The 26,632-nt window shown below is 38.9% G+C and overlaps 4 protein-coding genes across 6 annotated transcripts; all 4 read right to left on the bottom strand.

Annotated features, from left to right (window-relative positions):
- Window positions 1–1,049: 1,049 nt before the first annotated feature.
- HOXD8 (homeobox D8) lies at window positions 1,050–3,792 on the bottom strand. 2 transcript variants are annotated; one of them, XM_075117974.1, is made up of 2 exons: window positions 2,407–3,792; window positions 1,050–1,841 (listed from the first exon to the last, which is right to left on the bottom strand). In XM_075117974.1, the coding sequence occupies exons 1-2, from the start codon at window positions 2,930–2,932 to the stop codon at window positions 1,549–1,551; spliced, it is 819 nt and encodes a 272-aa protein (XP_074974075.1). In that variant the 5' UTR covers window positions 2,933–3,792; the 3' UTR covers window positions 1,050–1,548. The 2 variants fall into 2 exon arrangements, with proteins under 2 accessions (XP_074974075.1, XP_048726128.1); XM_048870171.2 differs by having other exon boundaries at window positions 1,050–1,844; window positions 2,407–3,781.
- A 4,587-nt stretch (window positions 3,793–8,379) lies between these two features.
- On the bottom strand, window positions 8,380–13,150 carry HOXD9 (homeobox D9). 2 transcript variants are annotated; one of them, XM_048870039.2, is made up of 4 exons: window positions 13,024–13,150; window positions 11,595–11,653; window positions 9,704–10,270; window positions 8,380–9,388 (listed from the first exon to the last, which is right to left on the bottom strand). In XM_048870039.2, exons 2-4 carry the CDS (start codon window positions 11,596–11,598, stop codon window positions 9,147–9,149), a joined length of 813 nt encoding a protein of 270 aa, XP_048725996.1. In that variant the 5' UTR covers window positions 11,599–11,653; window positions 13,024–13,150; the 3' UTR covers window positions 8,380–9,146. The 2 variants fall into 2 exon arrangements, with proteins under 2 accessions (XP_048725996.1, XP_048725995.1); XM_048870038.2 differs by lacking the exons at window positions 11,595–11,653; window positions 13,024–13,150 and having other exon boundaries at window positions 9,704–10,439.
- Window positions 13,151–13,336: 186 nt separating this feature from the next.
- On the bottom strand, window positions 13,337–16,336 carry HOXD10 (homeobox D10). The gene is made up of 2 exons (XM_048870037.2): window positions 15,579–16,336; window positions 13,337–14,206 (listed from the first exon to the last, which is right to left on the bottom strand). Exons 1-2 carry the CDS (start codon window positions 16,318–16,320, stop codon window positions 13,929–13,931), a joined length of 1,020 nt encoding a protein of 339 aa, XP_048725994.1. The 5' UTR covers window positions 16,321–16,336; the 3' UTR covers window positions 13,337–13,928.
- A 1,178-nt stretch (window positions 16,337–17,514) lies between these two features.
- Window positions 17,515–25,438, bottom strand: HOXD11 (homeobox D11). The gene is made up of 2 exons (XM_048870042.2): window positions 24,779–25,438; window positions 17,515–24,212 (listed from the first exon to the last, which is right to left on the bottom strand). The coding sequence occupies exons 1-2, from the start codon at window positions 25,383–25,385 to the stop codon at window positions 23,977–23,979; spliced, it is 843 nt and encodes a 280-aa protein (XP_048725999.2). The 5' UTR covers window positions 25,386–25,438; the 3' UTR covers window positions 17,515–23,976.
- Between the last annotated feature and the right edge of the window lie 1,194 nt (window positions 25,439–26,632).

Below are 26,632 nucleotides of genomic sequence, written 5' to 3'. Positions count from 1 at the left end.
AACCTGAAAACTCTTAATTAAAACTGGATTGTCATTTAGCAGTATCATATATATGTCTATACAAATTCCCCTTCTTACTAAATGAAAAAATGGAAATAAACTTTATTACTCTGCTGACGTTGATGTTCTGTAGTATTACAAAGACGTATTATTGTGGAAATGCAGACAGTACATGCCTAACTAAAGCGATCTACATTTTATGAAATAGTCAGAGATGTGTTCTACTATTTTGAGTTCTGATCACAATATTCATTTGCAAGAGGCATTGCTGTTTTCAAGAATAACAGTATGAAGACATATGGACCTGCACCACTGGGGAAAAAAAAATCAAGATGGATCAAATGATTTTACTAGGCCCACACGGGTAACACAAATAAATATGGGGACCCTGCAATAAACAAATATTGTAAAAGGTAAATAGACCAATAACATGCAATTAATGAAAATTACAACAGCAGCTGAAAATGAAAATACGAGGAAAATTCATGGTGAGATGAATGGTTTCTAAGTAACTGTGAAACAGTAGCAGTGTTGGAGAGTTAATGGGCATGGACCAGATCCTGCATTACCTGTGCACCCCAAATGCCCAATGACTTCAAGAGACTAAGTATCAAAGAAATGCAGGAACAGGCCTTCTGAATTATATCATCGGCCTTTCAAGTATTAATTCAATAGACGATTTAATTGTCACAAAGTTCTCTCTCTCAAATTAACTATGGCAAAAAAGTAAAAGTCTGCTACCATTGAAATCAATGACAAGCTTCCATTGACTCAGCCAGAACAAGATAAAGCCTATTTAAAAACAAATAACAACCAAAACAACAACAATCTTGTGGCTATCGCAGTTTCCATAGACTTCAGGTCACCTGTTCTTTGTCTAAAAGAATGCCGTTTTTCGGCTGTGCTCCTTAAGTCTTCGACTTAAGCTCTCCCAGCTATACCATATATAGTGAGAAACGATGAAAGGAAAAAAGTTACCGTAATTGCAGACCTCCAGAAGGTTATCGAGCCAATGAATTACAAAAGGGAGATAAGAAAACGGGTAAGTATTACATTTGAATAAAATTATGTTTATTTTAATCAATATCAATAATAGAAGGTAAATATTTTAATAAGATAATTTCTTCAAAATTATTAGATTTCTTTAACTTACTCAACATAATATAGGAAAAAGTTTAAAATAGTACAAGTGCACTTGTTCTGATTAATAAAGCATTTTATATGTCTCGCTTATTGGTACTTATCATTAGGAAGTTTATGTCGCTGACAGTAATCACCATCTTTTAAACTTTGGAAAATTACAATCAAAATATATTGCTACATATTCGGTATCAAATTTCCATGTAAATAAGAATAAGTGATCTAGAGATTGGGCCTGATACAGTAAAAACAAAACAAAAAACAAAAGTACAGAAACGTCAAGCCTAAAGACACAGGATAGCCTGAAACACAAGTAAGGACCTTTACAGCAAAGAAAACCGGCCGTGTTTCCCAGCATGCGTGGATCGTTATTTTCAATAGTCTTTTATTAATGTTTAAAGGCAAAACTTAATTCGTCTGGCCTTCAGCTCTGTCTTCTTCCAGATCATGTGCTTCCTTTTTGGCCTCCCCTTCCTTTCCCTCCTGTCTGGAAGCTGGGAATTTGTCTTTGTTGTTTTCTTTTTTCCATTTCATCCTCCTGTTCTGAAACCAGATCTTTACCTGCCTCTCGGTGAGTCCTAGCGCGTGGGATACCTCAATCCTTCTCTTCCTTGTCAGATAAGGGTTAAACAGAAATTCCTTTTCCAGCTCTAGCGTCTGGAAACGACTGTATGTTTGTCTTCCTCTCCTCCTACCAGGCGCTGCTGATTAAAACAAAAACACAGCATTTTTCAAAACAAAGAGCTCATTGCCCTGGGCTCTTATATGTGTCTGTTCATCTAGACATAAGCATACAGCTGGGAGACTATCTAGGTGCATACAACGAATACATACAGATATGTGGCTATTTAGATATGGAGTTGTGTACAAGGGTACAGAAAAATAGCTGTAGACATTTCTTACACTACTCTGCTTTCATTACACATCAGAATTTACTGTCTTACTTTATGATCTGATCTCTGGAAAAACATACCCAGTATTTACATTTAAGCACAGAGCTTTTTTGACACGGGTGTACCTGTATTCATGGGATTTACGCCCTACGCCTATGAGCAGAGAGTTTAAGGCTACCCTGGTGTCTCCTGCATCTACTGCACAGACTTTGGTTTCCTCGCTGTGTTACTTTATTCTCAAACCCCAGCGCGGTTCCAGCACACACAGAGCCGCAGAGACAGGAAGAGGGAGAGGAGGAGGAGGAGAGAGAAGGAAAAGAAGTTTAGAACTCAGACGTGAGATGGAAGCAAATTGTTTTTGCCTGCGTCCAACCTTGCGGTCTCATCCAGGGGAACATTGGAGCGGGAGACGAGCTCTGATTTAAGTGGTCTGGTTCCTCGCCAATATTAGCACTGGACGATTTACAGTCAGGATATTGTACCAGCTCGGCCTCTTGCTGGGTCGTAAAAAGCTGCTGTCTCTGTAAATTATCGTATCCGTAAAATTTCGCGGGCTCCCCGTGACAGGTAATCCCGCCGCAGGGGGCAGGAGGAGGCGGCGCGGGAGCAGGGGGAGGAGGCGGCTGGTAGGCAGCCGCGGGGCTCCCCCCGGCCGGCAGGTAATAGTCTGGGCCCCCGCCGCCGGGCCCGGGGTGCGGCTGGAAGCCCGCGGCGGCAGCCGCGCTGGTCCCGTACAGCAGGGCGGTGGCGGCGGCGGCGTGGCGGCCGCTCACCTCGGGCGCAAAAGGGCAGTCGTAGTACGCAGGGCCCAGGGGCTCGCCCGCTGCCGCCGCCGCCGCGGCCGCGGCCGCCGCCGCCTTGTACTTGGCGTACAGCGGGTTGACAAAGTAGGAGCTCATGGGCGCTGCCCGCGGCCGGGGGAGGGGGCCCGCGGCCAGCACAGCAGCAGGCGGCGGCGCAGGGGGCCCAGGCCCCGGGAGGGGCTGCCGCGGCCGCCCCCGGCCCGCTCCGCTCCGCTCCGCGCTGCTGGCGGCGCCGCTGCCGTCCGGCTGCTGCTCTGCGCGGCGGCGGTGCCCGGGCTGGGACGGACTCGCTCCCCGAATGACCTGCCTCGCTGCTTTTACGGTTTCCTATCAGGCACACACCGCGGCCCCACACACACGCACACGCGCTCCCGGGCAGGGGGAGCCTCGGCCTGGCTTGGCACGTCCCGCTCCCGAGGCACAGCGCAAATACCCCCCTCCTAGCCCCCGCCACCTGCACCCCCGGGGTGTGCTCGGAAAGCGCATATTTAAAACCCCGCGGAGCAGGCCGAGATCGGCCCCAGATAACTGCGGGGCGGGTTGATCCAATGGCTGAGCGCGCTGCGGGCCAGACGCCTGCCCTGAGACACAGAGACACCCACGCCTGCCATAAACAGGCAGCTCTGCCAAGGGCTAATGTGCCTCTTCCAAATTCAATGGTAGGGCTAACGTGCAACGCGCAGGCCTGTCTAATACACGGGACAAGGGAACCAAAGGGGAGACCTGGGGAAGCGAGGGAAGGCACCTAACCCGGAGAAGCAAAATAACATATGCTCAGGGACGGGCTGATCATCTGGAGCTATAGCCGTCCATCCGTCTCCGCTGGCAATGCAACAGGGAGATAACTGTTCTTCAGGTAAACCCACGCAACAGAGAAAGGCCCCGGTGTCCTCCGCAGGAATCAGGCCATTGTCTAAGCCAGCAGATAGATTGGAAATGAGATGCACGGTTACCCTTGACGCAGTGCACGCATGGCTGCGACTCCCAGGTTAATTGATACTGAATGGAAATCATGCCTATGAATATACTTTCCATCATTTCACCCTGGGTGAACGTCATTAGCGAAGGAAAAAAAAAAGGAGAAAGAAAAAAGAAAAGAAGAATGTGTGGGTGAGCATTAGCATCGCTTGGGGATGGAATAAGAAATAGGGTAGGAAGGTTCTCAGGGGCCAGGGAAGGAAGGCTTGTAGGCCATTTGCATTTCTCGGTGTACAGTACACGCTGCTCTCTCTGAATTCACTTCAGCAGAATGCCAAGGGAGATTCATAGATTCCAAGGCCAGAAGGGCCCATCCTGGCCATCTAGTCTGACCTGTTGTATAACACAGGCCATAGCACTCCCCCAAATAATTCATAGAGTATAGAGGCTGGTCAATGTTTGTTCCAACGTTCCACACCTGAAGCTCTGCGTTATTAATCTGTTATTTGGGCAAAGAAATACCGGGGATTATTCAGGTCCCTCCCTACGAATTTAGTGATTCTGTCTTTAAATTCAATTCAAACAAAGACTTGAGAGTCTGATCCACTTCTCACATTGGTCAAACTCCCACTGGTTTCAAGCGGTGCGGAATCGACCCCCGATTTTCCCATATTTTGGCAAAAGAGTTTCGTTAAATAAAAGTCAGTTTATAGGATAAACATGAATATGATCTCAATGTCCTGTTTTAAACATACAATAGATCCACTCAGAGCCATGTGTGACCGTCTGTTGCGAATCGAAAAAAATATTTGTGGTTACATAAAAGAGACTCCAGAATCCTTTCCCATCTTTCACTGTCTCTCTCACACACATACTTCTCCCTTATGTTATTGTGTCCAATAAACATCCATTTTTTTTTCTGTTTATGTAGGTAACATGCGGTAACTTCCACAAAATGAACTTGTCTATGCATAAAAACCCGAGACAGAATATCCAGTTTAACATAAAACACGTTAAGACATCTTTCAGCGGAAAGGAAGAAATAGAATGTCATAAAATATACAATGTTATTCCGGAGAATTTATTTTCCAGCTCAGTTGTTTTAAAGGATATGTACGCAAATTATTGTTGGTGTTATGGTTTCTAATCTGTAATTGCTTCTAACAAGTATCTTGTGTTCAGCTGAGTATGTGTGTTCGAAAAACATACTGAACTGCTTATTCTACAAGTGTAGGTCTCGATCCTGCAAATCCCAATTCCATGGAGCCGCTCTTACTTATGACAACGCATACTTCTTGTGTGAAAAAGGCTGCACACTTGATTTGCAGGGTAAATTCCAAAATTTAGAAGAGCTACACCGTTTAGGATTTACACCAGCGCAACTGGGAGCGGAGTCAGTCCCTAAAATATTGTCCTATTGATTCCTTTTGTGAGATGAAAATGTATGGCTATGGAGACAGACCTTATTTTCCTTGCTATGCTAATTGGGTGTAGGAATACATCTAGAGATTGCCTGTGAAATATAGCAATATATTATTTCATAACAGTGTATCCGTCTGTTACGTCCCTAACTGTTCTTTAAAATAAATGTGTTTTATTCCCTATAAAATTTGTAGGTTTTTTTCCCCTGAAGCCATAAATATTATTATGCACAGATGATCACTCAGAGAAAAATTAGGTATATGTTTTATCTTAATGAAACATATACCAGTTCTGACCTTAATAAACCTCGTCTTGTTTGTAAAACACAAGGAAGAGATCACAATGGGAAATATCGTTCAAACTTAACTTCTTACCTTCTTTTTACCCTTGGTCTTTATAACGTTTATGTTCATACTCCTGAAATCTGTAAATTAATCGAAAGAATGCACAAGACTTTTGCTTAATATCCATAAAGAGCTTCAAGTATTTTATAGTTTCAGTAACAAATCCTAGAAAATACAGGGAGCATTTTTCTACAATAGGCCCAATAAGCCGGCATTACTTCTTGCTTTTATTTTTTTTCCAGGGAACAACTTATAAGTAAAGGATTTTATCATTGTGTTTATTGTCATAACTTAAATATAATACAATGAGCTGAAACCTCCTGGAAAAAAACATAGCTGTTTATATATTTATGGCTTCATATAATTAAATATTGTGCCATATAAGGTGTAGTCTGCGAGAATCTTTCTGTCATCTCAAAACTGCTGATTGCGCAAGGTTTTTCTAAGTTATCCATTTAGATCATAGTAAAGAACAGTTACACTTGTTTAATTTGGATTACAAATGTACAATTCATGATTAAAAGTCGGAATGTCTATATTTTAATAAAAATACATTCTGCACGAAAGCCAGAAGCAGTGGCGTCTCAAGAATCATAAAATGGAGCAACAGCGCTCTCTAGTGGTCAACTGAAATTGTGATCAGCAACCAAATCGCTTTAACTTCTCTCTATCTATACTTACTCTACCTTGATTTAAAAGTAGTTTACTCGTTTTAACTCTGGCTTCCATGAATTATATAAATAGCAGCTCTTATCTTTCACGTTCAACATCTAAAGTTATCTAAGCAAGGCATACAAAACCAAAGGAATGTAGAGAACAGCACTCTTTACACTGAGAAATAGAGTGGGTTGAATTCTATACCTTTAGTCACAAAAAGCTTTTTATTCATAGTTTATAATACCGTATCTTTTAACACATTTATAGTAGTCTTTCCATTTTTACCCGTGCTATAATTAAGCACGGGTAAAATTAAGTGTCTTCTTTAGACAAAGCAGCCAATAAAGACGTCTAAGGGCTTAAATGTTGAAGACCGTTGCTCTCCCATTTTTGGTCCTGTTACTTGACATCTTACATCACTAATACTAGATGTTTGGTATTTTCAGGTTCAGAATTTTTGAACTTGCTTTTGATTTAATTATTTTTGTAACTGTAAACTTAAGTAAAGACTATTCTTTTCACCATCCAGCCAATTGTTTATCTCAAATACACCGAACATTCCACTTAACTGATTGGTATATAGTACAGTTCTTATATTTCATTCTTAAAGCAGTCAGCCTATAGGAACTAAAATGTCGTGTCGCTGGACACAGACAGCACCTTGTTTAAATGGAAGTTGTAGGCTACTCAGTGGCTCGAAACGCCTTCATTTTCCTCAGACCATTTGGAAATAAATATACATAAATACAACGCAAAAAAAACAAAAACAAAAAACAGGACAACTTCAACCCTGCCATTTCGACTGGCAAATATTAAAATCAGGTTCTATCTATATCGCCTTAGTTTGATTGCAGTTTCTTCCCAGCATAGGTAATGGAATCAATGCCATGAAGCGTCCCGATTGCAGTAATACAGCTTGCATCTTAGATCAGTCAGTAAAAACGGCTACTTTCAAAAATATGTACCTATTCGCAACAGCATTGATCACCATCTAACACTTCTACAAATATAATTTAACAATAAATTACATGTTAAAACCTCTGTTAACTTTTCGACCTGAGTGTCTTTTCTTGACTGTGTTGTCTTGGCCCAATGGTGACATACTGCAATTTATAGTCCAGATTTTAAGACCGAGTTTTGTCTGTATTTTTGTTTTCTTCTAACAACCGCAAACATCAAAATAAGATAGTTTCAAAGAAAAGCGCCATAGCGTATCGTAAACTCATTAGGTCCAGACGTCTAGCCATCTCAATGGTTTTATTATACCTCGGTTCTTCCTGCTTTAAAAGAATTATAGGTATAGGGTTGACAATGAATGGGGAAGCAATGCAACACCTTTTCTTAGCACTATCTGCCTTTCCACTTTTTTTCCAGAGGTAAAAACGTTAAATACCAGGTCTCTGCAACTCTTTCCTTAATCTTAAACAACTGCTCATAAACATTTGCAGATCCTTCATTTTAATGGTTGCTCTTTAAACAAAGCAAGGTTCTTTTACAATGAACTTCATCTTAATTATCTTGATAAAGTCCTGTGTGTTTATAAATGCTGAAGGCATGAGATGTGTTGCTACATACTCTCCCCCTCTCCTCCAGTTGATAACCTGGAAGTGGCATTAATCCATTCTGAATCTATTAGTGTTCAGATTAAACAGCGCAGAGATTAAAATGGCAAAAAAATAATTAATTAGGTATCGTAAATATTTGGCTTTGGAGCTCCAAATATTTCCTAGATTACTCCAAGAGGTCACCTGTGAAACTTTACTGATTTTTGAAAGACAATTTGTGTATAACGTGTTTTCTGAAAAATGATGCAGGCATATCTACAATATATAATTTAAGCCAAACCCCCTTGCGATTAACTTTTAGAGAAGGCGGTTGCTGACTATAGTAGAAACATTATGAATCTTTTTTTATCTCGGTAACTACAAATATAAGGCTGAGTTAGTATCTGTGTTGAAGTAGTTTTAATTTGGAGCTACAGTGGGCAGCAATCTTCTTTCCAAAATTCCTGTGTACGAAATAACCGAGAGATCAGAGTCTCTACTGCCTTTTTAAAGCCTCGCGTTAACGATAAATTAACCAGTATTATACATAAAAATGCTTATTGGGGCATATACCAGACACTGAGAAAATAGTGCATTTGTTGTTTTCATATGATTGCGGCTAATTATGCGGTGCCAAAAGAAGAGGAACGCACACGGGTTGCGCATATAATTGCAGTGATTTCATTTGATCTAGTAGGAGTTTATTATGGAATAACTGACAATAATTACAACAGGTCTTTAGTTAGAAACATGTGATGGCTGATACAACATTTACTAATATTCAGAACTCCAGCTATCCAAGGCATCAGTAAATGTTAGGCCTATTGAAAACTGCTTCAGGTATGACACAATCGCCTAATAGTGCACTGAAGAAGAAGAAGAAGAAGAAGAAGAAGAAGAAGAAGAAGAAGAAGAATGTTCTCATTGCCTCACTCTGGCACCTAATGCAAAGGACAAAATTCAGGACTGAAAACAGAGGTTTTGGTAATAGATTATTTTAATGTCATGAACAACACAATACTGCTATTGATTTAAACAAGTTTACTTCAATATATATATTTATAATCATAATTATACTTATGTCCTTTACCTTTATTTTGGCAAAGTGACTATCTACACTACATAACATTAAGAAACACGTAAAACATTTAACACTAAGGTCCCAAAGCTAACGTTCACTCACAATATCATGAACCAAACAGTTTGGGGAAAGGGAGAGAGGGAAATGAAGCAACTTTCATAAACACATTGGCGAGCAAGACAGAATTCCCCCCTCCCAAAAAAAAAACCTGACATAGATCACATTTCCCCTTCTACCTCAAAGATCAGATTGATATAAAGTTCTGCAAAAACGCATCTGGTGCTGGAGGGGGAACGATAATAATAATAATAATAAGAAGAAGAATGCGTGTCTACCCCCGGGGGTTAGTCTCCTTTATTTCCTTTCTCCTTGTTCATCTTTTTCATTTTCATTCTTCTGTTCTGAAACCATATTTTGACCTGTCTCTCTGTGAGATTTAAAATCCTAGCTACTTCGTAACGGCGGTCCCGAGTCAGGTACATGTTAAAGAGGAATTCTTTTTCCAGTTCCAGAGTTTGGTACTTTGTATAGGGACAACGCTTTTTCCTCGTTGAACGAGCGTGGATCCAGTTTGCTGCCGGATTATCTGGAAAAAGGGAGGTATATAGGGAGAAGGGGGAGACGGGGGTGAGGGAAGAAAGGTCGTTAAATTTAACGAAGGATGGACTCTTCACAACTTTGTAGGAATTATCATAAAAGCCTTAATACCCCAGTCTGTTTACTGTACAAATCATGTCTTGATGGTAGGTGGTTATGTGGAGTCTTTTATGGGTGCTTGTTGCTGCTTGCGCTAGGGTAGGCGTCTAGACGTTTTTATAGGTTAGTAAAACTATCAGTTTTGCACATTGGAGCCTTACAGGTTTCGGCAATAAATCAAAGGGGCAATTTCTTTTTTACTTACTTGGGTCAAGTTGCTGTTGCTTCTCTTCCTTCAGATCGCTGCTCGGGCTGGGGTTGTGGCTGCAGCCTGGAGGCTCCTTAGGGCTGCAAGTAGCCGTCTTCTCCCGGGTCTCCTGCAGGAAGGAATTGCACGTGTACTCGGGCACACTGATCCCTTGAGACTCTCGGGACGAGGAGCACTCAGTCCTTTTGGAGGTGGAGGAGGAGGAGGAGGAGGAGGAAGAGGAGGCAGCTGCTCCCGTTTCAGGCTTTATCCCGTAGTGGCGCCCGTTGGAGGAGCTGGAGCTGCTGCTGGGGAAGCCGGGGAAGGGCTCTATCCAGGAGCGCACGTATCTGCCAGTCTCGGCTGCCCCTAAGTGGGGCTGGTGCATGTAGGGATGGTAGATCCCTGTCATTGCCGCAGACGGCTGCGGATGGACCGTGGACCAAGAAGTGGAGAACACGGTGGATTTTGGTGCAAAGCTACAGGAAGAAAAATCTGAACTCTCTGCAACACCTGATGGCCTGGAGGACGCACTGTGACCTGCCTGGACGAATCTACTCCCGTAAACTTCTTCGCTTTCATGGCCTATGAGAGAATCGACATAATAGTTACTTATGGTGCCACTAGACGACATTTTTAGGTTCCCCTCTTAGTCATATAAAAGGTTACTCTGTTAACTGTGTATGATGCCCTCCCTGAGAACAATCGTAGTATTTTGCAGACTGCAACCCTCAACCATTGGTTGTGGAGCCCACGTGATCATATTTACCAATACTACTAGTAAATCAATCCGCTAAACTGGGGCTGCTGTGATTAAAAAAAAAAATCGTCAACAACAATAACAACAACAGACAATTAAATCCAAACTGTAACTGTACGGCCCGGAAGGAGCCCACCGGGAGACAGCTGCGCCTGTGTCCCAGCAGGATCCCAAGCGGGCGTGGCCCGAGCCAGCAGCACAAGAATGAGACAGCCGGGAACTATTTCTTCACTTCCTTGGAGTGATTTCTGCCATTCATTTCTTAATCAGTGAGACGCAGGGTGTTTAAATAAACCCAGCAGCCCGGGCTTCCGAATTAAACTGAAATCTGCCGAGAGAACCCGCTGGGAAAGGGGAGATTCTTGCTTGTAAAATCAAACCACATCCCAGCGCTCCGAGTATACGACTGCTCATAAAACAGGAAAACGTTACAGTAAAAGCACATTGTGGTGACTTCCATATTTCAAAGCATGTGGCTGTATTCCTCCGTCTTTTAAATAAAGTTTCTATTTAAGGGACTTTTAAAAAAGAGAAAGAGAGAGAGAGAGAGATGCCCACTGTGTTGTTTTAAAACAGGTGGAAGACCTCCGTAATGATTTTATGCCTTTCCATAAAAATTTTATGAGGTGGATTTGATTATAGATTAATGTGTCCCTAATAAAACGGACTGATGGGACAGCAAAACCTGTGTCTCCCTGTACAACTGACTCGCTCCTGAACACATGCCCCTGTATTTGTTAAACTTCGGGGCTCGGATGTTCCAACATGGCAAACGTTATTGTATCATCAATTGTAGCCTCGTCACAATTTGGCTAATGAACTATCGGCAAACGTTATCCAACGAAATCTCTTACAAGTACATTACAACTATAAATAAAAGCACATTTGAAAACAATTCTACGTCAGCAGGAGAGACATTGCACTATTGATAGACAAGGTTTTCCTATTTAGAGTCTAATGCACAGCCCCTTCTACTACATTCCTACCAAGCATATGCAAAAGGCATCTGGCTGTTATTCCCCCACCTCCAAAAATAGTTGGAGATGGAGAATCCCCTTTATTTACTTCACATCCCTAGATGGGTTCTTCTGAACCGTGTGTGCTTCACCAACTAAAAGAATATTTGGTTAGTATTTAAAACTAAATTACCCATATTCTTCTGCACATTTCTGTTCCTTCAGACATACTGAAGATGGACGTATTTGAATCTGAAGAAAATGCACATAGTTAGTCCATAACCCACAACAGTACTCGTTGAGAATATAACATAACACCATACAGGAAAGCAATTCCTACGCACTGACAAATATAAGGAAGGGACTGAAATTCCTGTTTATTTAATGATTTATGGCTGTCTTCTTCCTTTGCATTTGCATGCTGAAATTTTATTTTCCGTATACACAACTTGTTTCATGCTAAGATATTACACTTAATTATTAATAAATATAAACTGATTAATCAGGAAGATTTAAATGAACATTTTTTTCATACATGTGAAAACTTGGTGTGTAGCCAGCTAATTGCATTTCCACTACTGAAACTTCTTTGGCGATGTATTGAGAACTTTTACGCGAAAGGAGAAGAAAGTAAATAGAGGTTCAAATATATTTCTTATTTAAACTGATGGAGAACCTTGGTTTTAGTATGGATATTTTGAAACCAGGATAAAAACATCATACGTGAATACTATCTGCGTCTTTAGCATCAAAATGTTTGTTCTCTGGCTTGAGGAAAATATAGTATGTTACTAATTGTTTCCAGCCCAGTATATCTAAACTATATACCCGAGACAAGGGAGGAAAATTTGATATCACCAATTGTAATATGAACTGTAATCGTGTCATTAAGGAAGAAAACATTTAAAATATCTCGGAGCTTATCTCTTGCTTTGGAAACTGCATGGGTAGAGAGGGGGTGTTTTTTTGTCTGAATGCTGTTTTTCGAGAGTAGACAGTATCCACACGTTTCTTTCCAGGATTGTTAGAAGGTGAAAGTATGTTCAAGCATTTGGACTTCAATGTGGAGTCATGTTCATTTGCAAGCCATTTACAGTTCTGTTTAGCATTTCATTCCCTCCTCTTCCTCCCTCCCCCAGTTTGCAAGATAAAGTGGCTGTTAATAACATTTTCCAGCTATGTATCGTTAAGAGTCGTGAACTTTATTAGCTTCATATATGTTATAAAAATGGAATTGCGTGAAATAAAACGATCTTCCGAGCAAACAAAAATGGTGCAGAATAACAAAAGTAGGTCTGAATAGGTTGTCGTACTTTAGTGTGCACCGTTGTGAGCATTGCTAGTAGAAAAAACCCATCCTTGCCAGATATCTAAGAGAATTGTTTCTCTTCCACAATGCTCTTAAAGCTCTTGAGCTCACCAAGAGCTTCATGATGTTTTTCTGTACCCATATCTGTGGATTTTGTATGTTGCATTTTTAAAAGCAAACGAGGACAAGAAATCAAACTCTACACATTATAGGTACACAATGACTGTTATTTTTTAAATCAACACCCTAATGTCAAATAAAACGACACACAGATTGCTGACAGCTTGTACTAGAGATTTTTTTTATCACTTACCATTTATGAGTTGATTGAATGAGGATGTCCAGTTTATGCCATAATATTTTACTATCCCTTTTGCATTCACTTTTCAAACTGCGAACGATTACACAACATTTTACCAATTAATCATTTGTTTACAGTCACAATTATAAAATAATTAGGTTTATATCATTTCTCACCCCCCCCCCCCAAATAAAACCACACACACAAAAGAGAAGAAACAAGAAAAGAAGCTACATCAATCCAACCAACTGCTGATAAGGCAGGATCAGGATACCAACCTGAATCTGCACTTTTAAACATTTTTTAGAAAACCAAAGGAACCGCAGTAGTTTACAGACTTTATTGCATTATACATGCGAATAGAACATGCACAAGAAGAACATATTGCTGTTGTACGACTACTATACCACATATGCACCACAAGAAAATGTCTACAATGGAGAAGAATTAACTATTCCATTTTATGAAGGACAATTTCTAAGTTCATTTGATAGAATAGTTACATTTTAATGTGCTTTTTTCCCGAAAGTTTTTCCCCCTTAAAGTATTGAATGTATTCAAAATGTTATGGCCCGTATATTAGCCCGACATAAATACCATTTTTTTAGAAAAAACATGAAAAAGTCACATTGTTTGGATGTTCGACAGTTCCAATAAGTTAAGACCAAATGATAATATTCAATCATAGTTACCCTGCATTACGATGAGAAAAAAATAAATTACACGTGCTAGGTTTTTATATATATATACTTATCATAGTAATACATATTCACTTGCAGCACTAAATGAATGACGAAAAGTCACATTCTATCAGAAAAAAATGAAAAATGAAGGTTTTTTTTTCAAAGTCTCTCCTGCATTTTGCAACTGGCGGTGCTGTACCCAGTTCTCACTGTTTCAATCCCCAGGTTTACGGTTTAAGAGAAGGTCAGATTAGCGGTCAGTTCTCGGATTCGGTTCTCCCTGCTCATCTTCTTAAGCTTCATTCTGCGGTTTTGAAACCAAATCTTGACCTGCCTGTCAGTGAGGTTCACGCTCTTACTGATCTCTAGGCGGCGCTCTCGAGTGAGATACATATTGAATAAGAACTCTTTTTCTAATTCCAGTGTTTGATGTTTAGTATAAGGACACCTCTTCTTTCTGCCACTCTTTGCAGTTAACCAATTGCTTGTTGGCGTATCAGACTTGATTTCCTCTATCAAAATCAAAGAAGAAGAAGAAGAAGAAGAAAAATCAAAAATACCTCAGGCTGGCAAAGTGTACCCTTGGCCATGAACCCTCATCTATAGTGTCTGGTAGATATGTTAAATGTTGGTATTAAACATTGCTCGTATGAGGTGTGTGCACTGGAACAGATGTTTAATTGTTGCCAGACTCAAGGTAAATAGTTCAGATAAAATGATTCACTACCGTTTGGAATTTTGGGGCTCTTTTTAAAATTATATCCTAAGTTTTCAACTAGTACATAACATTTGAACACTATTTAACCTGCCATCAGTACAATGGTAAAATTTTAACGGATCTGGGTTGCACATGACAATACAAGTCTTATGAGACATTTAGTAAGAAAATCTCTCAGTTACAAAGTATTGATGCAATATATTTTCTACCAGATTCCTGTATATCATATGTTGAATTACACAAAGAGGTACAGAAGCAGATATGGGCATTTTTCTTAACTAAAAGGATAATTTTCAAATTAACACCTTATACCACGGATTTTTTAAATTTTCCTTTTAGAATTTTTCCATTAGAAAGAAAATTGTCCCGGATAAAGCTATACTTTAATTGTTAAATAAATGTTATACATAGAATTTCTATGCACATACTGGGATAAAAATTGTCCTAGAGGTTGCCAGGCACATTTTTATAAGAGGAAATCTCCCGGTTTTGATACTGCACCATACCCCGGTCGAAATTAAGGCTATTGTGCACTTTTAAAAGGAAAATATAATCAAATAATTATCTCATTCATCTTTTAAATACATTTCAAAATAATGTTGTACTTTTAAAGACAAAACCAAGGCTATCAAAAACACCACTGCAAAATAGTCCACTTTTCATCAAACAGATAGCGGGCTACTGTTTTCATTGTACGTTTGTTTAAAACTTTATGCAGCTCTGTAGCACCCATTTCTCCTCTATTTTAATAGGATCATAATTAACTTTCAATGCAATCAAACCACAGTTAGACTGAGTGAAAATAGTTGACCAAAATATTACAAGATAAAAGGTGAATTGGTCGTATTGTACATGCTCTAGAGCTATTTTGAGGTGTTTCATTGATTTTTGATACTGTAATTTATTACAAAGAATAAAATATATATTCTCCGCATGCACAGAGGACTATCTGCATAGGAGGATATGTAAATATCAAAAAAGAATTTGCAATCTTTTGTGTAGCATTTTGCCCTTCTAAAAGCTTCAGAGACACAGCACCTGCAGCCCGATTCCTCCTTATCATTAAATGTTATGGCTGTAATGCTTGTTAGTATTTTACACCGTGTTTTACGATGCTGGCGTGTTCAAGTTATAGCACGTTACGGTTTAAACTTTATAATACCGACCTTTACTTTCCTTCTCCTGTACTTCTGGGCTGGACACAGAGCCTTCAGCCAGGCAGCTCCTTTCATCTTGCAAAGTGGACTTTGGCTCTGGACTTTCCACTTGAGAGACTTTAGCTGAGTTGTCTTGGTTGTTCGGATTTTCATTCATTTTCTTTTCCATTTGAAGTTGAGAAGATATCTGCGGTTTGGAGCTGCCGCGAGGGTTTAACTGTAACATTACAGTTGAACTCGTTTCAGGACTATTATTGTACTCTTGGGTTTTCCCAGTGGCGTAGGTCTGGCTTAGTCTAAAATATCCTGGGACAGGAACCTCGGGATTTTCAATGGGACATGATTCAGAGACCAACCTCTGGTAGGAAGGGACGTCTGAAGAAATTAGTTTTGTTCTCTTATCAGAATACATGCAGCAATTGCTTTCTTCCTTAATATTTGTAGCAAAGGAACAAGTGGGTGCCTGCTGTGTAACAGGTTGCTCTATTCGACAAGACCTATTCGGATCTGTCCAACTGTCTACTTGAGGTATATAAGGATGTACATTCATACCCATATTTTGGTGATTAACTTCTCTTTTAGCCAGAGACGGTAGAAGTCCACAGGTTTGCATTCCATAAGTTCCAATGTCTGTGCTAGGTGGCATATACATGCTGGCGCTGTTAGAATAAAAACTGTCACTTCTACAGGCACTGATCAAAGAATCTACTAAAAAGGTGTTAGCAGCAGGAGAGCTGTTTGGAAAGGACATTTTGGGGAGGAATTTGAAGAAGAGAGATTGTGTCCTTTGTAGGCTGACATCTCTAGGAAAACATTCCCTGTGTAATTGTGGATGCCTCTGCACAACCACATGACAACCAAGCCAATGAGATTTGAAAATGGCCTTGAGCCGCTACCTCCCCGCGAGTCACGTGCTCCGCGGGACGGTCCGGGCTGCGTCTGAAATGTGGTCAACAGCGACATCTAGAACGCCAGGGGGAAAGTGCCGTCCCCGCGCCCGAGCCCTGCGAAGCAGCCCTGGCGCACTGCGCTGATTTAAAACAAGGGGCTTTATTTCTCTGAGTTGTGTTTTATTACAAACAAGCTGAATCCGAATTCACCGAACTCCTGGCAGCTTACTGTCCCGTGGTCCAAGGAGATGGGGACAAACATGAAACAGATCCTTGCGGACAGAACGCCCCGGAAAATCACTGTAATGGACATAATGAAACCCCCATAGGTTGTGCAATTTTTTTTTTTTTTTTTTTTTGGTACGAAAATAAGTGGTTTCTTCTGGCCGCATGGACGCTCATTACTTCAAGACCCTGTGCAGTTTCATGCAGAAGACAGTTATTTGCAAGCAATGTGCTCTCAGAGCAGCCGCCCCCAAAGCTCACTATATGAGAAAGGCTCTTTCTCCCCCTTTTCCTTAATGCTAGTAATACTAATTACCAAAAAAAAAAAAAAAAAAAAGCCCTTAAAAGTTTTAGACAACTGGATGTGCTGAACCATGTGCGAAATCCGAAGGTGTCATTTGGTTATTATGCAAAGAAAAATATGTTTGCCTTTTATGGATTTTGTAAAAGCATTGGTTCCTGACAAGCAAAAGGTACAAAAGGTTGTGGAATTTATTAATACGTATTAAGAAGAATCAGGGCGATCAATAAAATTCTCATCTACATTCTTGGGCTACTTGGTAATTTTCTTGCTTCTGAAGCTTTTTAAAGAGTTATACCCTCTGTTGCCACACACGGGAAGATATTTTATTAACAAATCAATCGAGACTTTGTAAAGGATAAGATTAATAGTTAAGATTTAGCATAATGGCGTTCCCGTTATGAATTATTGAAAATTATACTATTGATTTTTTCCCCTCGCTACTAACCAAGAAGGTCAATTTTGTTTTAACACAAACCGTCAAATATTAAAAGCTATACTTTTATCATAACATGAGTGTAGAGTTACCCTAGACTCTTAAAATTGTTTTACAATGCTCTCGCTCTCTCTGCATATGCAAAATAAAACAAGATAAAAATAAAATAAAAAATTACTTGCCCTAGATACTGAAAGCACCATAAAGATCATTTCTTCTTCTGTAGCATTGCTCATTTAAAAACATACAGAAACTCAGGTTTATTACAGCTGTTCAAGCCACTTCTTTTTTCCCAGAAGAATAAATGCCGCATGAATATTTAAAAAAATCACAGAAAGCAACAATAACTGCCTACATGGCAAATTAGACTTTTATTTTCCAACATTTTAAATGTGTTTTGTTGTTTCCCTCCTCACTTTGTAACTATATTTACATCCAGAGCTATTACTTTTAAAATTGCGAGAGATCAGATTTGATCGCGCAACAATTCATTATATGTTTGCCTAGTTACAAACTCAAACAGTTCTCGTTTAAGAATAGTGCTGTCAAGGAATTTCATACAGACAACGTGAACTTGTGGATAAATTCCGTTTCAGGTTCAGCTAGCTATTTATTTGGGGCCTTTACATAATCAAAACACTGTTTTTAAAAAGTCCAGATATCTAAGAACAAACAACACATAAAAGGGAGTTTAAACTCTGTCTTTTGCACAAAAGCATACTTTGAAATGGCATATTCCAGCAAAGTGAATTTGAATTTTATACGAGTTCCTGGTATTTGAATGTTTTTCACTTTTCCGTACACTTTACATTGTTGGAAACAATAACCCTATTTAAAATCTCGCTGTGGCAATGAGACAGACCCCTTAAAACCTTATCGCAGCTGTTCAAATACAACATCATTGTCAGGTTAAGAGCCAGTGTCTTTTACAGCTTCAGTCTAAAGCTTCAGTGTTGCCAGAGAGTTTAAATATTACCTTCATAATATGAGCTGCTTTTAAGATTTTTCTGCACTCCCTAAGTCTTTGTATGCGTCCCTGCCTTTTTCATGTGTGTTTAATCGCCACCGAGCATTTAGCACAAAAAATGGGATTATGTGTATATTTAAGATCATTATCAGAGCCATTGCTAAGATTTGCCTGAGCTCAGGAACAAACTGCAGTAGGGTTCACGATGCTCACTGTTTGCGGACTGGGATTTCCCCCCTGCTTTCTAACAATTTCCTCTTTTGGAACAACAGCCCTGACAACCCACCGAGTTTAAAGAAACAAAATACTATTTTCCTTGACACAGTTTAAGACTTGACTGTTAAATCTAATCAGGAATTTTATGCCCATCAAATGGCCTTTCGGAATCTGTATTTACTCTTTAAGAAAAGAGTGTCCCAGAAATATTCCTACTGAAGTATTATCCCAGAGGTTTGCTGTGTATTTCGACCAATGGTAAAGTTAAAACTATAACCTAATCCTTAAATGCTCTGCGTTCCTGCGTCTGTTTTATTTAATGAGCTGACTCTGCTGCTGCTGATTATACATTATGTTTCCTTGATTTAAGTGAAAATATGATTATAACATGTCAGAATATGTAGTTCAAATTATTATTATTTAATACTGAGTTTAGGAATGTCGAATAGCTCAATTTGATCATAATAAATCATGGCTTTTTAAAATCGTACATGAAGTAGCCTAGCTGTTATTTGGACAAATGAACGTTAGGAAAGTTGGAGTTTGTTTGCCATAGAAGTTGAATAAACGTGCAGTAGTCTTTAGGGAAATGGTTACTTACACTCTGGGTATTTAATGTCACTATTTTAAAATCATATTAAGATGGAATAAAGTAATTAACATTAATAAATAAATCAATAGTGTGCAATAAATGAGATATTTTCAAGGGGGGTCCCTCAAAAGGGCCCATATATACTAGATTACTATTTGTAATAAAATATAGGTTGGCTTTATGCTTTTCAGTCTTAATAAATATTAGTAATAGAAATTCGAGGTTAAAAGACGTTGCTGTGAAGTTTAATTTTCATTCCCCTACCCAATGTTATTACAGGTTATCTGATTTTTTCCCCAACTGTTCTAACGATTCTTACTTGCAATTTCCTATGTTGGTATCGGATTATTAGCGTAGGATGGGAGAACGGTTACGAAAAAGGAGAGATATTTTGCAGATGTATTAATCAGTGCAAAAGATATTGAGAGAAATAGCTAACTTTAAAATAGCCGGAAACCCAGGAAGTCTTTAGTAATATTGCTTTCGATTTGAGCAATTAATGTAGGGAGACACTAAAAATGCAAACTATATACTGTATATCACGCCATTACATTGCTTTGCGATTGAAGAATATTTTTATTTAGCAAAAAAAAAAAAAAAAAATTGGCTACAATAGCGTGACCTTTCTTTTTTAATAATGTAATTGTAACACTAGCCTGCTCTTTGTGAGTCACGTTTTTCTTGCTGGGATTGTCGGAACTTTTAAAAAATATACCGATGCCATTATGTATTTCAAGAGTATTATTGTTGATAAAACAATTGTAATTGCACATTAGCTTTTCCTGCAATAGTGATATTGGTGTCTTGTGTGATCACACATAGGTGCATTCCCTGTATTACGAAGATATTCACACATGGTTAAAACCTTAGCCTATTGTGCATCCATATTTCTTTGTACACGTAAGTACAAAACTCAGAGTGTGATCTGGATGTTATCAGCGTTTAGCGTTTAGATAGGCCAATGAATGTGCCCTAATCTTATTTATTTTGAAAGTACCTTTATCTATATATAAATTCCTGACAATTTGTTCTTTAACCAGAAATACTCTATTTGTTGTTCTGATAGGACCAACCAAAATAAATTGGGAAATCGCTGACAGTTTTTAAAAAAGTATACTCTCCCTTATCCATCCACAGAATCATCACATTTACATGATGATTCAAAAAAGAACAAAGCCACATTTTAATCTTCATCTAATTATTTAATTAACAACATATATGATTTCAATCACAAGTTTATATTCGTTAAGAATGGCCTTAGTATAAATGTGAAGGGCTAAAACATACAGAAGCCAAGAGATGGAGTGAAGAGGCAAGATCTCAAAAGAAGTACGTTAATTTTAAAACCAACCAACCTATCAACAAAAAGATTTTTCTGTATTTATTCCTCTGGAACTAAGTAACTAAATTCATGTTGGGGGAGATAGGATTTGCTCTGGATTCTGTTGATAAGCGTTACCTTTCTCTTCAAAGATTCCAATGATCTTAGATGGGACAATGTCATTTTATTACAGACGGCAAAGCTATTTCCAAGAAACTGTTAACAATGAACTTCTAAAAAACCTCGCAGACAAACTGTCAACTAATTCTTTCACGGGGATAGGGCTTGTTAAATAGAGAATATAGTTGAACAAGTAGATCATGCATTAGCTAGTTTTAGATGAATTTTGCAAACAAGCAGATAAAAACTAACTGATCTTTGGTGTTATTATTTACAAGCGCTTATTGGGGGAAAAAAGAAATATGTAAATTCACTGGAAATTTTCCAGGACATGTATCGTGTTATACTTAATTTTCAAACCTTTTAGTTACATTTTAATAGCTCTCTACAGAATTATAAGGAGAGAGATTTTATTTAACAATCCCTTGGGAAGGTGATGTTCCGATATTCAAAATATGTACTCTTCCTTTTTGTCATTTATACTAAACAGGCACATCCAGAATCAAAAGCCCGTCTTTTGTTTAAATTACATACACCTCTAAAATTATGTTATAGCTGTGTTTGCACTTTTTTAGGGACAGGCTTGCAATAATATTTTACAGATAAGCTTTGAAAAGGAGACACATATTTTGATATAACTTTTGTTCTTTGGGTGTTAAGATTGCACTAAAAAGAGTAAACAGATTTTCGCAATACTGAACGAATTCTGAATATCATTATATTTATCTTAAAATTATAGGATTTTTAAACCTCGTATGTATTATAAAAGATTACGACCAAAATTTTTCTTTTCAAGTGGCATATTCCTTGAGCATGTCACGGTTACGAGTTATTTGTTTAATAAATCTTTTTGATGCTTTATTTTCTCATTTCGAAAGCCCTGAAATCTTATCGTTACTTATATATTAGATTTTTTATTAGTAGTACAATTACTATTAAGAGGAAAATAGACTTGAACATCAGGACAATTGTAAGCATTACAGAACATGAGCGCGCCCTCCTGTGGAATTCAGAGGCTAAGCACAAGTTAATTTATTTATCTTCTTTGGCTTTCCGTTCAACCTTGATGCTTTTAGGTGTATTCAACAATGGGGTTAATTTCTGTTTTTAAATAGACATTAAAATATAATATATTTGCAAAATTCGGCAATGATTATATCGGTATATTTAGTTTCTGGTGATCATCTTTGCGGTGCCTTAACATTTTAAAGGACCACGTACCCTTGGATAATTTATTAAATACACCATAGGGATCTGAAAATCAAATAACTTATTCTTGCACTATGGATTAAGACCTGGAAGAGATGTGCGATTTTTGTGATAATGTTAAATGATTTATTTTAATAATTTCCTATTGCTACATGTTTCTCCATTTGATAGGATGTTTCCTATTAAAATATATATTTGAAAATGAATTCTCTGGAAATATTGTTTTCCTCCGAAATACCTAGTTATTTTTTACATTCCACTGCTCTATATATAGTATGTTAGCTCGGCGCGGTTATAGAAAGAATGGCCTTTCCTGCATTTTCTGGACACGAGATAAGTATTAAGAAAAATAGAAGACATTGTAACATAACTGACGGATTCCATTAGGGACCTGTCCGAACATAGCGTTATTGGAAAGTATTCATGACAGCTGGAATTTTCTTAGCGTTATGATGCATTTGCTAATAAGGCTAGCCATGCAGTAGTTAGTGTGTGTGGGGGGGTGTGGGTGCGTGTGTGGTGAGTGTATGTATGTGCGTGTGAGAGAAGGAGATCGGGAGACAGAGAGAAAGAGAGAGAGAGTGGGTGGTGGTTGAAAATAACAGAGGAACCTTAAGGCGCCTAATTATTCAGAAAGGTTAAAGGTGATGACCTTGACATTTTGGAAGTTCAAAGGCATACACTTATGTTTTTCTTGCTAAAGAGTTTAAAATTTTATTTTTTTAGCTATGCCTCCTTACGATTTAATCAGATATTTTTTAGTTTTTCTGTCTTTTCCGGACTTATTTCCGTACTTTTGTGTTTACTGGGCGCAAGTGTAATGAGACCCACTTTTCTATTATTTTTTTATTCAAAAAAGACAGATTCTTTTCTCACTCCTTTCCTTTATTGCACTTTGCGGAAATCTCTTTTTCACCCACCAGAAGGTGTATAATATAACCCAATTAAGCTGTTTAGAACCTCCGCTTTTATGGTGTTGTCTAGACAGTTCAAGGTTTTGTAAACAGCTTCGCCAGGTCATACTACATGAAGTGAAGAGGGGACCTTCACCAATTCTTTTACTTTCAAAATAAAGACAAAGACCAGTTATTTTATACTAAGTTGGGGAAACTGATTACATTCCTGTGATTAAATATAGGAAACTCAGAACGAATCGGTAAAAAAAACACGGTGAAAATATTCACTTTTTTTTGCTAAACTTTGTTTTAACTAGTTGCAATTGTTTACAGCTGCCTGTTGTTTGAAACATTCAGGGTTCCCATTCTGACAATCCTTCCCCAGCTAGTAAACATCCATTTGAGCTTTGAATTCTTGTCTCAAACCTTAGACGCCCGAACAGCTATTAAGCGTTTTTCATAGCTCATAGTAATTGTGGTACCAGCAGAAGTGGTGGTCTTCAGACAGCCATGTTTGGGCTGCCTTAAACTGAGGGGAATAACAGTGAAGGTTTTATATAGAATAAGTTAGAGATTTAAACTAACGTTTATATCCCATTGAAAATAATTTGATTTAACTTCCTCCATTGTTACTAAATTGAATTTGGCTCTAGTCGAGTACACACTCTGATCTTTCAGAGATGGAAATCCATAAGTGAGCAGAAGATATAACCTTAACTTTACTAGAAACCATTTATTCACATGTAAAAGACAGTGGCCCATGCGTTTATATGACAATAGAAACACACACACACACACACACACACACACACACACACACACACACCATGTACATTTACCATCTTTTAAATAAATTGCATTCATTTAAGGGAGGAAAGGCTTATCGTAGATCAAAACCAAGAGGAAAAAAAACCTCTTTTTTAAAAGCAAAATTTACCATACACACCGCCGATTCATTGGTGTCATCATGAAAAAGAAAAGAAAAACAAAAAACAAAAAACAAACACCTTGGGCGATAAACATTGGAGAATGGACTTTTGGATTTACCCTAGCTTCCCCTTATGAGGGACGCGTTCCGCCAAGCCCCCGATATCGCCAGTGGACATTGATTGTTTGGAGGCACCAGAGTTGAACAACAAAATGAAACTTTGCGTTCCGCAGGGTGAATGTGTCCTGTAAACCAATTTCCTGGTGTACTCTGATGGCAGGTTAGATAGGGATATTTTCTTTTCTTTCAAAACAAGGGGTTTCCAGTGAAATATTGAAGTCGATCTCTGTTCAGTTTCTTTTCTTTCATCCTTCGATTCTGGAACCAGATTTTAACTTGTCGATCAGTGAGGTTCAGCATTCTGGACAACTGCAGTCTTTTTTCTTTGTTTATGTACACGTTGAAGAAAAACTCACGTTCCAGTTCTCTTATCTGATATTTGGTGTACGGACATCGCTTTTTCCTTGATCGCTGGGGAACTGCTGAAATTCAAGACAAAATAAACTGATTTTATGCTGTTTCAATAAACACTTTCATATAACGATAGATAAGACACATTCACAATATCGCATTTACTAGAAAGCAGCATCCTAACAGTTAAGGAAATATTCTGAGAGATTTCTCTCTCTCCCGCCTCCCTTCTGGGTAACTTTGCAAAAGGTGGACATTTCCAACTTCCCCTTAAAACAGACCCTATCTAGCAGTACAGAAGGATGTTTAAATTGGTTGGAAATATTCCAAGGTTCTCAAACTACTCCCCTAAACAAATGAAAATATTAGAATCTATAATTAAGGGTGCTTTGAATAATAGCTGTGAAATCTCTCTGCCCCCTCCCAAATCAACAATTTAATAACAATTAATATCCTCCTCCAAAAATACCTTAAGCCCACCTAAATTGGTTTCCTATCGTAAACACGCTTTACAACGGTAAAGGAAATCTTATAGGATATATAAACTCCTTTGGATGCTTATAAAATTGCACATAAAATGCGGCTTGACAAAGTGTTGGCCTTGTACGGTTGCCCCCAATTTACTACTGATACCTACCTGAACTGTTGCTCTTCTCTGCAACAGCCTCACCAGAAGGGGAACCGGCGCTGTTTTCTGTTGTCACTTTCTTCTCTTGGCTGGAAGGTGTTTTACTACAAGTGCTATTCTGAGGTTTCAAGTCGCTCTTGGCCGCTTCCCCCTCGTTCTCTGCTTGCTGTTGGTATGGAGGTCCATGGGCTGTCTCATAAAACTGGTCAAATCCTTGCGGGAGAATGCCGTTCCTTCCCACCGTGTTGTAGAAGTTGGAGGCAGCGGCGGAGGGTCCATGGTGGCTGCACACAGGATCCGTTTTGAATAACATTTCCGTCCTTCTGTTAGCAGGCTGGAGAAAGTCTCGATGCATAACCTCCTCAGCTGAGTAATAAGGAGCATAACTGCCCCTATACTGCCATTTGCTGCGCTCTAATCCGTATTCCCTGAATGCCACTTCTCGCACAGGTTGGACATGAGGTAAATTAGAAGAATAAGGAAAAGTCATTTGACAGGAAGACGATTGCGACAAAAAAGAGGGTTTCGTCGAGAAATCTGAAGGTGAAACGTAATAAGCGCACCCTGGTAGATACATATTGGATGCACTGTGGCTGCAATCGTCAAACTCAGTCATGTCTTCCTTTTTGCGATTGCAAGCAACCAGGAGACTTCAGTGCATTGAACAAGATCCATCTATTGCACAAGAGGGTTTGGACAGGATCAACTAAGAAAAAATCCCCACCGTGTGCTGACGTGCAATTCATCTTGATTGATTCTAGTGGTAATTATGTCACGTGACGCAATGTAGAAATGTCCTTATATCTATATCAGCCCTTCGGAAAGACTCCTAAGATCCTCCAAAGAGCCTCCCAGCACCGAGAGATGAGCAACGCATTTGTACAAATGTTACATTTTTATCTTTCTTTCTGCCACGGCAAGATGGGGTAAATAGAGAGAGAGGCTAATCACCTGAGAATGCACAGTCTGTGTAGCGACTCCTACGCACTGCTGGAAATCCAGCCCCTACCACTGAAGCAAAACGCACGCATACAGAACCCCTCCGATCCCCTCTTTCTAGGCATGTCTCTAAACATATTTGGGGAAATAGGCACAGATAATTCAACTGGGAAAGGTAATCCCTAGCTATTTGGGTGTGAGCTTCAAATCGGAGACCTCGACGCTGTAGTATGACAATTCAGGGTCGGAAATATTTGCTTGTTGCTACTTACACTGATGATTAGCTGATGATAGTAAATTTAGGAAAGCAAAGACCCTATTTACATACTCTAGCAGATTTGCTAACTCAGATCTAGAAATCCATAGTTCGCAAAAAATAACCTGTTTCAAAATTCAAACTATGAGACTCAGTAACCTTATTATTCCCTTCCCTAAGTACAAGCCCTGTGTGTTTGTCTGAGGGTGTGCGTGAGAGAGACTGAAAAGAGAAATATGCAAATAGCACGTTACAGTTAGCCTATTTTGTTAAAGGAAGTCTCTTTCGGGGTTCATTTGGAATTATGGAGAGATTATGATGCAACATCACATCTTTGGAGGAAAAGAAACCCAACAGTCACGATTTCCTTGGGAAGCAGAATATCAGACAAAGTGACTGGATACCATGAACTTCAACCAATGTTCATTTTCATTTCATAGTTGGGAGTTTTGGTTATTAACGCAGAGCCACATAATAAGCGTTAGCCTACCTTATTTTTAAAATATTATTATACCTAAAATGAGCACAAAAATGAGCCACGTAGTATGAAAACAAAATTAATTAATAAGCTTCAGAAATAACCCTGCACCAAGACCATTATTCATTCCGAGGGCATTTACCAAATCTCTGTAGAAATCTTTTGTTCCCCCCAGTACAAAATGTCCATC

Source organism: Caretta caretta, chromosome 11 (assembly GCF_965140235.1).
Source record: "Caretta caretta isolate rCarCar2 chromosome 11, rCarCar1.hap1, whole genome shotgun sequence".
Taxonomy (NCBI): domain Eukaryota; kingdom Metazoa; phylum Chordata; order Testudines; family Cheloniidae; genus Caretta; species Caretta caretta.
This window is presented reverse-complemented; position numbering and strand designations above follow the sequence as displayed.